At 39.2% G+C, this 15,249-nt stretch overlaps 1 protein-coding gene across 1 annotated transcript in view; it reads left to right on the top strand.

Moving 5' to 3' along the window:
- Positions 1–15,249, top strand: part of CYRIA (CYFIP related Rac1 interactor A) — a 102,045-nt gene that overhangs the window by 72,033 nt on the left and 14,763 nt on the right. Inside the window, exons 3-5 of the mRNA XM_043917150.1 lie at positions 1,241–1,320; positions 12,475–12,596; positions 13,843–13,948. Coding sequence (XP_043773085.1) covers positions 1,251–1,320; positions 12,475–12,596; positions 13,843–13,948 — 298 coding nt within the window. The 5' untranslated portion in view covers positions 1,241–1,250. The remainder of the gene's footprint in view (positions 1–1,240; positions 1,321–12,474; positions 12,597–13,842; positions 13,949–15,249) is intronic.

The raw sequence follows: 15,249 nt of genomic DNA, 5'->3' as shown, positions 1-15,249 counted from the left end.
ACTATATTATACCACCTGCTGCACCCAAGAGAACTGCTTGTTACGTATTTGTATGCATAGCATCCTTTTTGTTTATTTTTCGTTCACCACATCTTTCTTACAGTGGCATTTTAAAAAAAATTCCTACAGCAACGTAACACTATCAGGAGCCATGTGCATAGAAAATTACAGCCCTGAGCTCCATTATCCTCATCCAGTGATTTTTGAAGTTGATCCCTCACAAGCTGAGGTGTCTGAGTCACGAGTTAGAGGAATGGCTTCAGCACCCAGTCTCAGATCACGGCTCCATAAATACGTGTAGAATGAATGAAGGCACAGTGGCCTCCTGAAGAAGGAGAAGGTTTACCGTCTAGAGCTGAGAGCAGTAGACATGTTGCTATTTATTTAAATCAGTTAAGTTTAGTTGCTAAGTCATGTCTGACTCTGCGACCCCATGGACCGCAGCACGCCAGGCTTCCCTGTCCTTCACCATCTCCCGGAGTTTGCTCACACTCATGTCCATTGAGTCAATGATGCTGTCCAACCCTCTCATCCTCTGTCATCAATAATAACTACATTTTCCCTATTCTTTCAGGTTGGGGTTGCAGATATGTCACAGATTTGTATTTCTCTGTAGGTTGGATTCACTGTTGCAAATGCCTCAGGCTGCAGTTTCATTGAGAATAACTTTTTGGATGTTATACCTTTTCATTTTTAAACTTCATGAAGTACAAATCTCATAACTATTGAAATGTTAAATCACAGGAACCTATGACTTACCTGGGAAACAGGACCTCTTGTATAGGCTAAAAGGGATTCCTGGGAGTATAAATCTGTTTTCTAAACTCTTTTCCTTGGGAGCTTTGAGAAATTTACCTTTCTGGATAAGTAATTTAATAATGCCCTCACTGTTCTGCTTGTCCATTGACATGGTATGTGCCCATACCAATGGAACAGAAATAAAGCAAGGATAAAATATTAACTGTAAGGATTCTGGGGATTAGTGAACGGGAAAGGGGAAAAAAGATTTCTAGAATACACCTGAGCTCTGCCTCCTATGACCATTATGCAATTCTTTGAACAATAACTAATTACTAACTTATCACTTGTCACCTGGTATAAAAATACTTTCTGTTAGGTCTTCTGATGTAGTTATAGGGGTTCAGTGGTATGTATGCAAATCATTAAAAAATATCTAACCTTTTAAGAAGTATGTGTTTTATACTGCTAATGGTGTTTGGTTTTGTGTTTCCTCTTCTAGGCTTGCTGGGATGGGAAACCTGCTCAAAGTCCTTACCAGGGAAATTGAAAACTACCCACATTTTTTCCTGGATTTTGAAAGTAAGTTCCCAAAATTAAAAGATTATGATGAGAAGTCTTCACTTTCTTTATAGTTTGTTGATAGGGGAGTTATAAAGATTGTTAGGTAATGCTTAAACCACATCCAAATGTCTCTCTGCATTTCTCTGAGTCTTCAAAGACCACTTCCTTCTTTCTTTTCATATATTATTTTTTTAAACTGTGGTGGATTCAAGTCAATGTATGGCAAAACCAATACAATATTGTAAAGTAAAATTAATTAATTAATTAAAATAATAAAAAATTTTTTAAAAGAACATCTAATATGCTCATGCTTTTCTTTGATTTTAGAAGCAATCAGTTATTGTAGGCCTAACATCAATCATCATCATGTATTTTCCTAATAATTTTCATGAATTATTATGTCATAATCTAAAGAAAATGGTATACATAGGAATTTACACAGATTAATATAAAACAAATATCACTAGATGTAAAAGAAAATTGATAGATACCAGACATGAGACTTAGAGATTTTGTAGTTTTGAGTAATCTCTGTCTGTTCTTTGTGTATTATTTGATAATACAGAACTGTTTCAGAATTTTGAGATGCAGCTTTCATTTGAAAGGTTTTTTTTAAATCAAAAACTTTAAATTAGGGAAAATGGCTTATGAATCATGACTGAATACATACAGAGATTCTTTCTTATATTGTTCATTGTTTGAATATGTTTATTAATGAGTGACACATTCATTTTAAGCAACTGACCTCATGTGTCTATACTTATTCTTGTGTTCTCCTCCTTTTGAATTGCAATTCCACAATACCAAGCACGGTTAAATGTCCTTTGTCCCAGTAGTCACCATCTGTTGCAATCCTTAATCTGCTTTAAAGTATAGTTTAAACTATAGTTTAAAGTATTTTATTCATATTAAAAATAAGTTGAAACTCCCTTACATGTATATTAAACCTTCTAATAGAGATTTTCTAAGTAAATGCTAGAATAACTTTCTAAGATACAGCAAACCAAACTACGAAAGCTCTCTGGAGGTATCTTTTTAAAATTTTTGTTATGCCTAAATACCTACTTAAAAAGGAAAAGTATTCCCAAAACATACATTCTGAAAAAAAATTTTTAATGCAAATTATATTCAATTAAAGAGATCTCACTTGTGATTTAACTCAGTTTGTTATTGTTCTTGTTATTTTGCTAAGTTTGGCTGGATTTGATTGGGTGTGGTTGGTTTTGGTTGAGTTTAGCTGGGTTTGTCTGGGTTTGGTCGTATTTGGCTGAGCTTGTCTGGGTTTGGTGGAATTTGATTGGGTTTGGCTGAACTTAATTTGGTTTGGCTGGATTTGTTTGGGCTTGGTTAAATTTGGTTGGATTTAGTTGGTTTTGGCTGGGTTTGTTTGGGTTTGTTTGAGCTATGCTGGGTTTGGTTCGGTTTAGTAAGGAGGGCAGCTGGGAACTCAAAGAATAGGTTTTCTTTTTTTTTTTTTTACTGGTGTGACTTTTGCTACTCTTCTATAATATACATATCTTTATTATTACAGGAAGACTTATTAATAATTTTAAAAATTGTTGCAGAATGAACTACCTATTATTCCAACACCCTAATTTTACTACTTGCATCTTTAATTGGTCCTTTCCACTTCTTGTCATATGTATTTTACACTGTTTCATTCAGCGTGCACAAAGACCAAAATAGTGGTAAAACAGCGTTCACCTACAACTCATGAAAGGGAGTTTCATGCTTTACTCTTTTGGAAGTTCTAAATTCCACATGCATGTGAGCATGCTTCTCACAATGTCACCCAGAATTCAGTGGCCCCATTTGCCTATGTAGCTGTTCTTGAACTTTGGCCTTCCCATGCTTCCACAAAGAATAATATTGAGTTCTTTGTCAAGTCTAATATGAAAACTTTAAAGGGATAAAAGTAAAATCTACAGGAATTTAAAGCAGTACTTTTCAGCTGGTGTTCTCCGAAGCAAGACCTCAGGGCATTCCCTTCCCCACCAACATAGCAACGGGGCCTCTCTTCCTCTCTCCTACAACCCAAGGACTCTGACCTACTCAGTCTTGTACTTTGGCCATTTTCTTAATATGGTATTTAAAGAAAGATCATGGTGGCCAAAGAAAGCATTTAAATATTTCCAATTTTGGTAATGCCTTATAGTATCAAAACTCCATCTATAGATATGCTATAATTTCTTCAGGAAGGGGAAGTATAGACTGGATTTCCATGTCTGGTAGCCTATTACTAGGACTAGAACTAGAGTATTTAAGGAAAGTATAAAACTATAAATTTATAGACATGTATAAAATCCCGTTTATATCCCCCTTACTACCAAAGAGAAGATTAACATTATTTCACTGAGTCTGAGAAGATGAGTCACTGGGCTGAAGTCACACGGGGAATGATCAGGGAATTGAGGTGGGAGTACAGATGTCTTTGGCCTTCTTCTTCCTTTTGCTTCGATTCCCTTAAGTGCTCATCATAAGCAGCTTCCAGGAAGTAATACAACCATCATTTTCTGCCTAATTAGAGAGGGAGATGAGATGTCTCATGAAAAAAAAAATTATTTTCATTTGTTGATTCTTCAAATCTTATTTCCTAAAGCTGGCTTTCAAGAAAGAAGGATGACAGACTGGAAGGGTGGGAAAGATGGGCTGAGGTCATGATTTTTCCTTGAGCGTGTAGATTTCAGCTCATTATGGCAATGGTACGTTGAGTATGGTCATGAGCATCCATGTAAGCCTGGTGACATCAGGGAGATGGAACTAAACAAGAGCAGCCATTGCCTAATGAAGCCCCAGGCTGGTGTGGAGGACAATATAGGCAGACAGTTCAAAGACAAAATAAAATAAGGGGCTTAGAAGAGGCATAGTGTGACCTGGGAATAGAGGGAGAAGCTTCTAGTTTCAAGAAATGGATGACCTCAGGAGGAATTAGAAAAGTTTTCTTGCAAAGGTGGCATTTGGAATGGACTTAATGCGTATTTTTTTCTGAAGACCTAGAAGACCTGGGTTCGTTCTCTGGATTGGGAAGGTCCCCTGGAGAAGGGAAAGGCTACCCACTCCAGCATTCTTGTCTGGGGAATTCCATGGACAGAGATGCCTGGTGGGCTACATATAGTCCATGGGTTCCCAAAGATCGGACATCAATGAGCGACTAACACCTTCACTTTCAGAAGACTTTTCCAAAGAGAATAGTTAAAATCCCCGAAGGAAAACTACAGAAGACAAGAGCTGAGTGGATGACAACTTCAGGCATGCTTGTGTTTAAAGGGAGCTTGAGTAGGAGAGAGGCTACATTGAGGGAGAAGCAGGGCAACTTAATTGAGATTCCTGATGGCAGGGCTTGGGCCCCACCCAGTGTGGTGACCCAGCCATCAGCTTGTGTTGAGCTAAGAGACCAAATGAGCCCAAGTAACAGATGCTGGCCATGTGAAGAAACAGAATAGAACAGGCTAGATCAGGCAGCCAGGAGACACAGACTTTCAAGAAGGAGGGAATGTAAATAGATTCAGATGCTGAGAGTAGTCAAGAAGGCTTGAAAAGGGGATGATGAGTTGGGCAGTTAGCTGCCTAACAGATTCAGGATTTATTGTTTTAAATACAGAGGTTGGATTGCAAAGAGTTAAGGGGGGAGTCAGCAGTGAAGGGAGGAAGGCAGGCTGAACAGCCTGTAGCAACAGCTTAAATGCATGTGGCACCTCTGCTTCGAGTGCTGGATATTCTTTTTGAAGTCAGTGATGGAATATAATTGAACTGGGTCAAATAGATATAATTAAGCTGGGTCAAAATTTAATACAAAATTAGACACATCTGTCCTTAGGTTTTCCAGTTGTGTAGATCTGATTTAAATTTGTTTGACCTTTGTAGTGGGTTCTACAGTCTATGCTCGTATTTCTACACAGTCACTTACCATCTTTTTATTATTGTTTTTTCATCCCATGACTATTTTCTTTCCATGAACAGAAATGTTATAATTTAATGAAGTGTGATTCATCATTTTCTTCCTTTTTCTCTAAGTGCATTCTGTATCTTCTTTAAGAAATCATGCCTATTCCATGGTCATAAACATACTCAATGACATTTCCCTATGAAAGCTTTAGAATTTTAAGCTTTACATTTAAGTCAATGATCAATCTTAGCAAGTTTTTGCATATGTTGTGAAAGAGGTATTGGATTTATTTCTTTTTTCATGTGATACAAAATTATTTTAGCACAGGCGGATTGCTTTAATGCTCAATCATAAATTTGTTATTTATAATATATGTGGGTCTACTTAGGGACCTTTTATTCTCTCTCATTGCTTTTTGATCCATTTCACCAATTAATACCAAAACATAGCAACTAATAAGTTATGAAATCAGGAAAAGCAAGTGTTTCAACTTTGTTCTTTCTCAAGATATTCTGACTATTCTAGCACCTTTACTTTTCTATATAATTTTATGTATCCTTCAAAACTAGCTTTTAATGTCCACAAAAAATCTTGCTGGGATACTGATTATAATTATGTAAATCAATAAATCAGTTTGGAGGTAATTGACTTCTAGGCAATATTAATTTGTCCCACCTATGCATATAGTCTATCTTTCTGTTTGTTTAGATATTCTTTAACTTCACTCAGAAATGTTTTATAGTTTTTAGAAATCTGGCATGTCTTTTGTTAAATCTACCTTTAATCATGTCATATTTTGACCATAACAGTTTTCTTACCCTTAGTATTTGCAGCAGTATGTATTTCCCTATTTTGTCTACCTTTCTTTATAGCGTGTTTCTTATAAACAATATGTAGTTGCCCCAAGCTTTTTTATCCAAGCTGATAATATCAACCTTTTAATTGGTATGTCTAGTCCATTTACTTTTAATTACTGTATGTGCCTTTAATTAACGTTTGTATTTGTGTATCTTGGTGTCATTTCCATTCGTTATTTTTTTCCTCTTAGTTTCTCAGTGTCTTTCTGTCTTTTAAGTAAGCCAAATAATTTTTAGTGCTCTTTTGTGTCCTTTCTGCTGACTTTTTAGTTGTGCTTCTTGGTTCTTACGTTAGAGATTATTATATACATCTTTAACTTACTGCCATCTGTCTTCAAAATGCATTGTTCACTTCATGAAGAATTTAAGAAACTTGTCATAGTAGACTTCCAATCACCACCTTTCCACTCACTCTTTGTTCTATAGTTACATGTTTTACTTCTGTGTGCATATGTTATATGTATATGTTATAAACTCATTGCAATGTCTTTTTTTTAAACTTTAAACTCTCAAATAGTCTCTGTGTATTTATATTTGTAATCTTACTGACATATTTTTCAGTGTTCTCCATTCCTTCTGACATAGCTAGGTCTCTTTGGTATAATTTCACTTTAGCCTAAAGAACTTCTCTGTGGAAAAGATTTAGATGGCACCTTATGCTTATGTCATGTGTGACCTATTCAGCATCTGACATAGACCTGGGCATGAAGCATAAGCTTAGGAACCTTGGCTTCTTCATTGATGCTAATTCAGTAACTATCTGCAGAGCATCTTCTGTATCCTAGCAGGACCAGCAGAAGTGGGGGTGGGGTCTTAGTGGAGCAGAGGGGCATGAAGGTGAATCACATAAGGTACATAAATACAGGAGCACAAACTCTTTTTCAAGGAGTATGTAACTGTTGGGGAGATCAGATGCAAACACAATGAAGAGACAATAGTACAGGTAGCAGAGAAGAAATCTAATAGCTAGAACAAAGAGAAAGTGATGGACTAGCCTAAAGAAGTACAGGTTCTAGGCTGGGATGAAGATACATTTCTTTGGCTATAGTAACAGAAAAGTGATTTTCTTGTAAGAAAAATCTACCCTTATGAGCATAATAGGAATGCCAAAAGCCATAAAAGTGGTTGATGGGGTTAGTCAAGAGGGAAATTCTAAAGCTCCCAAGCCATGGTACTTCCAGAAAGGCTCTGCGTATTTTGACGTGTTACAACTACAGTCTCCTACTCTTTAAAGCAAGGGTGTGGGTGCATTTCAGATTAGGCAATCAGCTGGAATTTCTTTCGGGGATGCAGAATACTTCTTACTGCTACTGATCTCTTCTTTCGTCTCCCCCTCCCTGTTACTCTCACATCTGCTTCAGTTGTGCATAGGGGGCTAGATAATCTTGGAAAGGGAAAGGAGGAAAATAAAGGATGTTTTGGTTACTTTACAAATGAAACTAAAACAAACAAAAAGCCAAGGAACAGAACAGACCTGGGAAGCAATTTGTTTATGTCAAGGCAGGGATTCATTCAGAAAGATTCTTTCAGTTTCTAGCACTTTCGCTTTTTAAGTGCTTTTCAGCTGTCAACATCCTCTTTATGATTCTACACGTCACAGACCCCCACAGGACCATATAGGGAGGAGACGCAGCTCTTGCTAGCTCCCCTCCCTCTACCAAGAATTCATCTGAGACCAAGAGAGATTAATTGGCTTGCCCTGAGGTCTCATATTTAGTGAGTGAAAACTTATGATAGGATATGGTTCTTCAAAAATTACATCCCTGGAGCTCTCTCTTCCCCCCATGACTTCACAGGGATGCCTCAGCATGTGAAATAAACAAGCCTTCAAGTGTCTTAAACCTCCCTGCTTTTTGCAGTCCCTCATCTGACTGTCCCTTGGGAAAGGGCTCTGGCATAGGAAGACTGATGTTCCTGTACAAATAAATAATGTCAGTCCCATCACACTTACATCTTCTGACAGACCTTTGCAATTGTAGATTGTTTTTTTGTAAGCGGTTAGTATCATGCTATAAATCGTTTCCATTTTCACATCCCCCAGTGTTCATATCAGGGCTTCCCTGGTGGCTCAGATGGTAAAGAATCTGCCTGCAATGCAGGAGACCCAGGTTCGATCCCTGGGTCAGAAAAATCCCCTGGAGAAGGGAATGGCAACCCACATCAGTGTTCTTGCCTGGAGAATCCCGTGCACAGAGGAACCTGGTGGGTTACAGTCCACAGGGTCTTAAAGCATTGACCTGACTGAAAGACTAACACACACACACGTATATTGTTAATATTAGATAGTTATTATGCTTCTTAGTTTATCCTGAAGGGGTGAAGGGTGAAATGAGTAAGTGGGTGGAGAAGAAGAGCTAGAGTTTTAATTTATGGTTTGGCGAACCCTTCCTGCTCTGCCTTTCTTTGGTGTTTATACAACAGTTGGTGGGTGCAGAGATAGGGAGGTATCCTACTGATGAAATGCCAGGGCTTCCTTCAAAGCCAAAGACATCTTCAAATAAATCGTCTCCCATTCACATTTTCTTCAGTTAATTTGTTTGATTCTCTGTCAGCTTTTCCACACAGTCTTGAATAGGTCTTTAGGGGTAGGTGTGTGTGTGTTCCGGGGCTTGTGGAGACAGAGTGCATCCTTGGCTGATTTACAAAGATAAGAACTCTTTGATTTGACAGCCTTGCTCAGGGTTGAGCCCTGCCGCCTGTGCCCAGGGGTATGTTCACCAAAGATGTTTGTTTCTGACAAAGCTGGTGGCCACCTTGCTTTGCATCGGCACAGTGGAATGCCGAGAATTCTGCTCTCAGTAAATATCACAGTCCTTCAGCACGAAACTGCCCCCTGACCCCGGTGACTCTAAAATGCTGACAGTTAATATCCACTGTCACTGGGAAATTGAGTCAAAGGAGGATAAATAGGTCCCCTATAAACAAAATGAATACTGTTGAACTTTCTTAATTGATAAGATGGTGCTTTTTCCATTAAAAATTCTAGGCTCTTGGAATTCAGCAAATTCTTGACAATAAATGTATGTATTCAAGGTCACAGGGCACATGATACATTTTCATTCTTTCCACAACAGCAAATCTAGAATAGGGGTTTAAATCATCGCCTGGAGAAAGGCCTGGAGAGGCTTGTTCCAGGGCTCCTAGAAGTGTTGGTTTCTGAAATTGCCTGTGTAAATCACAGGCACTTTTAACAGCTTCATTGTTAGACAGGAACAGTCCAGCTTTCTGTAACCATTTTCCTCAATTTCGATGAAATAACTGGTGATGATTAGGAATTTAGAATGTGATTCTTAGAAGAAACGTCACTAAACAATTCACTGGCCACAACTGGAAACAGAGACCCATTTCCATCATCACCATTATTTTTAGTGTGTGTATGTACCTTTGACTTAAGATCAATCTTTGTGTTAAAAATAGAAAAACAGAAGCCTTCATTCAGAGTTCCTGTTCACTCAGCAAATGCTCTAGGAGGTTGCTGATAGGTTAAATAGTAACCTTTCCAATCACTAATTCTTCTGGGTCTTTTTCAAGATGTCTCTCCTTGACATCTGAAGACACAATGCATTTTAAAAGCATGGTGACCAACTGAATCTCAATTTGGAGAATGCCAAAAGTGCAGACCCCAAAGTCTCTCAAAGGACTATTCCAGAAAGTATAATAACAGCTTTAGAATTAGAAGAGTAACATTAATGCAGTTTTGCACTAATCAAATATTCTATTAGGATGTTAACCACACTGAGGAAGCATTGAGACCATAGATAAATGATGGAGGATTTAAAAACACGTTAACTAAAGTGTGAATAGCCAGTCTGATTGTAGGTAAATGCATATTATCTTCATGATGATAGTGAGACATGCAACAGTGGTAAAGCCATTTCAGGAGATGAGACAGAGGAGAGGATCTGGAAGTAGTAAGATCTTTATTTTTTCACCGCTTCTCAACACCCACGTTCTCCATCATATGGTCAGTTTCATCATTTATCCATTGAGACATGACACGTTTAGTAAGTTTCTCCAATGGATAGGGCATATGGGAGCACTGAGGACAAGAATACAGGCCCTGTCTTCAGATAGCTTGGTATTCAAAGATAAGCAGGAAAACCATCACAAAACAATATGAATTGCTGTTCAGTTGCTAAGTTGTGTCTGAGTTTTTGCAACCCCGTGGACTGCAGCAAGCCAGGCTTCCGTGTCCTTCCCTATCTTCCAGAGTTTGCTCAAAGTCATGTCCACTGAGTCAGTGATGCTATCACACCATCTCATCCTCTATCGCCCCCTCTCCTTTTGCCTTTAGTCTTTCCCATCATCAGGATCTTTGCATCAGATAGCTGAAGTATTGCTGCTTCAGCTTTAGTGTCAGTCCTTCCAATGAATATTTAGGTTTGATTTTTCTTTAGGATTAACTGGTTTGATCTTCTTGCAGTCCAAGGGGCTCTCAGGGTCTTCTCCACACCACGGTTTGAAAGTCTCAGTTCTTTGACACTCAACCTGCTTTATGGCCCAACTCACATCCGTACATGACTACTGGAAAAGCCATAGCTCTGACTCTGTTTCAATCATTCAGCCCATTTTTCTACTGCCATTACTGGGTGCCAGGCACTGTGTTAGATCCTGGAGATACAGTGTCAAATGAGACAAATAAGGTCTGAGTCTTACAGTCTTGTGGATCAGATTCTCACTTGTTAGTCCTGTCTCTTCTTTTAGCTGGGGGATCAAAGTGGGGTGAATTATGAACTTAGGGATACGGGCCAAGACCACATGTCACTTAGGGTTACATGGTCTTTTTCCCATTTGAAAACTGAGACAGACAGATTAGGGCTTCTCCCAGCTGGTACTTTCTGTCTCAGAAGTTTATGCCATTTGTGATTTGAGTCCTCTAGACTCTTGAAGCAACCTGGCCCAGAAGCCAGGGACTGTGCAGCCAACACCAAGGGCTTAATTAATAGCTGGAAGAAAAGGTGATTCAGTTCCCTGACAGAGAAAAGCGGAAAAGCCTAGGACTTGCAATAAGCCTAGCCAATTATGGAAGAAAATGAGCCTGTAATGCAGGAGATGCGAGTTTGAATCTTGCTTCGGAATAGCCCCTGGAGGAGGGCATGGCAGCCCACTCCAGGATTGGGCTGGAGAATCCCATAGACAGAGGAGCCTGGAGGGCTACAGTCCATAGGGTTGCAAAGAGTGGGACACGACTGAAGTGACTGAGGATGCATGCAGGTACCCTTTCATCAGTGAAGTCTGCTGGGAGAACTCAGTCCCTTAGGACTTGGATCTTTGAAAACAGATTTTAGGAGATGACATCTGTCCTCTTTCTGTATTAGCAATGCCCTTGTTTTATATGGAGATTAATTTCCTAACTATTCCAGGCAAAAAACCTATTTTATAGTCATTGTGAAATAAATGAAACCCTATCTTTACCACTATTCAACTTCCACCCACCAGCCCTCACAAAATACTCCTGCAGGCAAGAACATACATTGGCTCCTGGAATGTAAACAAGTCAGAATTCATTGAGGAACTAAGTGGATGTCTCTGTGACTGTTAGAATTTGTTCTTCAGTATTTAAGTTTAAATGCATTACTTATTTTTGTGGATAAGTTTCATGGTTAAGACCAAAGATGAACAGTATAGGAGTCTTTAAAATGAACTCTCTGCACTTCTTGAACTCATGTTCAAAAAGGAACTCCATTGCTTTCTACAGATCATTGTGTTCTGCAAAGATATATCTATGCCATAGCTCTGAAAGATTAATTATGGAAAATCTTAAGTTTTTTTTAGTATGGAAATATAAGGGGGACTACTTTCCCATCTAGACTCAGATTCATAGATTTTCAGTCACAATAGCTTCTATTAAATATTAGAATTGGATCCCAAAAGGTAATGTTTATTCTTCCTATCACCCAGTGTACCACTTGGCACATAGTATATGTGCAAAAAAAAAAAAAAGTGATCTATACAAATAAAGGGGTACCGACAATGATTCCATGGGCTTCTTAGATGGCTCAGTGGTAAAGAATCCGCCTGCACTGCAGGAGACATGGGCTTGATCTCTGGGTCAGGAAGATCCCCTGGAGAAGGAAATGGCAAGCCATTCTAGTATGCTTGCCTGGGAAATCACATGGACAGAGGAGCCTGGTGGGCTACAGTCCATGAGGTCTCAAAGAATCAGATACAGCCGAGCGACTGCACATGCACAATGATTCCAACATGCTTTGTTAAATGTGAGTGAAATATTTGTAACTATTTTGAACTGAGTAATGGCCAGAAGTTCTGTTAGTTTTCATTGCTTAGCACCTTATTATGTTAAAGAGGAAATACCATGCCTGCCAGAGTCACATAGGATTGTCTAGCGGGTAGAATTGAATGCCGAGCCTCTTCCCAGGCTGTTTATAAACACAAGCCTCTGTGTCTCTTGGTTTCCTGTCTGCCTAGATGCCCAGCCCACAGAAGGAGAGAGGGAAATATGGAACCAGATCAGCGCCGTGCTCCAGGATTCCGAGAGCATCCTTGCAGACCTGCAGGCGTACAAGGGCGCGGGGCCAGAGATCCGAGATGTATGCCAACAATAACACTAAGCTGACAACGCCCTTGGTGGAGAAGGGAAACCCACACACGCACACACACACAGCAAGATTAAGTACTGGCCCTAGTTTTTCCTACCGTACCAGGAAACAAGGAGGGTAATGTGTCCTTCAAAAATGTATGAATGGTCCCTTTTATTCGAATCCACTGATCTGAGCACATAGTGCTGTGGACCATGTAAAGTGCAAGCCATTCTCTCCTCTGACGTACGTTTGAAATTGCAGGACTCACATTTAAACAATAATTTGTCAATATGTTGCTTCGTATAAGAGAAACATACAAATGAAATCTGTGAGCGGTAGTTGAAATATGAGTCATGAGGTCTGGGTGTATGTGAACTTTCCAACATTTTGTAATGATTTTTAGCAGGTTTCATGACTATCACAAACAAGAGACATAAACAACCTCCCTTAAGGAGCCTGCTGGTCTGTCATCCTGAAATGACGTGTAAGATCAAAATAATAAGTGCAGGAAAAAGAAAACAGTGACCAAAACAGAAAAAAATTGGCAATGTGGCTTTTGAGAGTTTGTCATGCCTTCAAGGCAAGAAACCTCACACTCCTTTTGTTTGAAATAATTAGTTTTGCGGAAGTATCAGCACACACACACATTGCCATCACCATTTTCTGGAAAAAAAAAAAAAAAAACACAAGACATAGCAACAACAATAAAATGCCGCTAGCATCATAATCCCCAAACTGCTGAAACCCAGGCAAAACAGCCTTTCACAGAAAGTAGCAGCCTATTAAGAGGTTATTTTTCTACTTAAGGGTCACCATTTAATTTAGGTAATTTAGGTACTATCTCAGACTGTCAGAAATGTAATACATACTATAGAGAAAGGAAAACATCTACAGAATCTGTACTTCACAATGAGCACTAGCTCTACTTTAGAAGAATCAAATGGTCATGGAGGAGATCTGAATTGCTTCCAATTAGACATGCATTTTTTTTTTTTGCATTGACAATATGAGAAGCAAGTCAAATGACATGGTGTCTAATTGTTGAGCCATTTGCATTATATTCAAGTGCTAAAATCACCATCCTAATTGAGCATCTTGGACAACACTTCCATGATGAACTGATTGAGGCAGTACACATTAGCAAAAGACAGCAGGAATTTTTTTTTTTAACTCAAATTCTTTCTCAATCTTAAGTCATTTTGACATGGAGCCTACCGCTTCCTTTTAAGCAGACAATTCCATCATGTTTTGGCAGGCCATCCAAAATCCCAATGACATTCAGCTTCAGGAAAAAGCTTGGAATGCAGTGTGTCCTTTGGTCGTGAGACTGAAGAGATTTTATGAGTTTTCCATCAGGCTAGGTGAGTATGTATTTGTGCTTTTCATGTCCCTCTTGTAAAGTTCTGTGATGGTGTTTGAGAAAGTAGTAGGAAAAGCTCGGGGGATTGGAAACTGCCCCACATCCACTGTTGTGCATCATCAGAGGCCACTCAGATACAAAAACAGTGGTCATGTCAATTTCTGACAGCATGCCTCAGAGTTTCTTCTCCTGCATTTATTGGCATGTTTCGAGTGTCTTTACTAGTGGGTCTCCCTTTGGTTTTGTTCTCAGCTAAGTCCTACTCTTAACAGTATTACCCTGTCTGATCACATTTCCAAAGGACAGAGAAGTTGGAAAACCCATGTTACCTGCTAACCCATAAAGAAGTTGGTTGGCTGAAATCATGTGTTAAATGTATTTGGTTGGCCAAAAAAAGTTAATTTGGATTTTCCAGATGACAGCACAGAAAAACCCAAACAAACTTTTTGGCCAACCCAATAATATAGCAAAATACAAGAAAGACAAATATAATGTTCTGTTCTTAAGCTTAAAAAAAAAAAAGAAAACAACTCTGTGCAGGTACAGGATGGCTTTGCAGAGGTCAGAGTAAAATCAAGTCTGGTTGACAGTAGGCTCCCTGTGACCACCAATATGATATAACCCCTCCCCCAACAGTAAAGCTATCTGAGCTTTCACTGGTTAAAACGTATGATATGTCTAGAATGAGGAAGGGGGTTTCATTGTTGTTCAGTCATTCAGTCATGTCCGAGTCTCTGCGACCCCATGGACTGCAGCACACCAGGCTTCCCTGTCCTTCACTGTCTCCTGCAGTTTGCTCAGACTCATGTCCATTGAGTTGGTGATGCCATTCACCTATTTCATCCTCTGTCATCCCCTTCTCCTCCTGCCTTCAACCTTTCCCAGCATCAGGGTCTTTTCCAAGGAGTCGGCTCTTTGCATCAGATGGCCAAAGTATTGGAGCTTCAGCTTCAGCATCAGTCCTTCCAATGAGTATTCAGGGTTGATTTCCTTTAGGAAGTGTGTGGTCATGTTTTATTCTACTTCTGCCCATAAGTGAGTACCACATTTTGAGAATTAAACAGAGATATTGAAGTACCCTGGGGGAATAATAGCCATGATGTTGAGAGAACTTGAAACTGAGACTCCAAGGGAATAGTTCAATGAACTGAACCAGTTTTTCAAGAAGAGCTCCTGAAGACTCTCAGGTTGAAGAGGGATCAACTTCTCAGTTTCCTCAAAGTGTGTGTCTAGACCCCTTGAACTGAAATCATAAGGAGTCAAGTGTCAGCTCAGCAGACGGAAAAAGATCCACCAAGGTCA

This window comes from Cervus elaphus, chromosome 11 (assembly GCF_910594005.1).
Source record: "Cervus elaphus chromosome 11, mCerEla1.1, whole genome shotgun sequence".
Taxonomy (NCBI): domain Eukaryota; kingdom Metazoa; phylum Chordata; class Mammalia; order Artiodactyla; family Cervidae; genus Cervus; species Cervus elaphus.
Note: the sequence above shows the minus strand (reverse complement) of the source record. Positions and strands in the feature narration are given on the sequence as shown.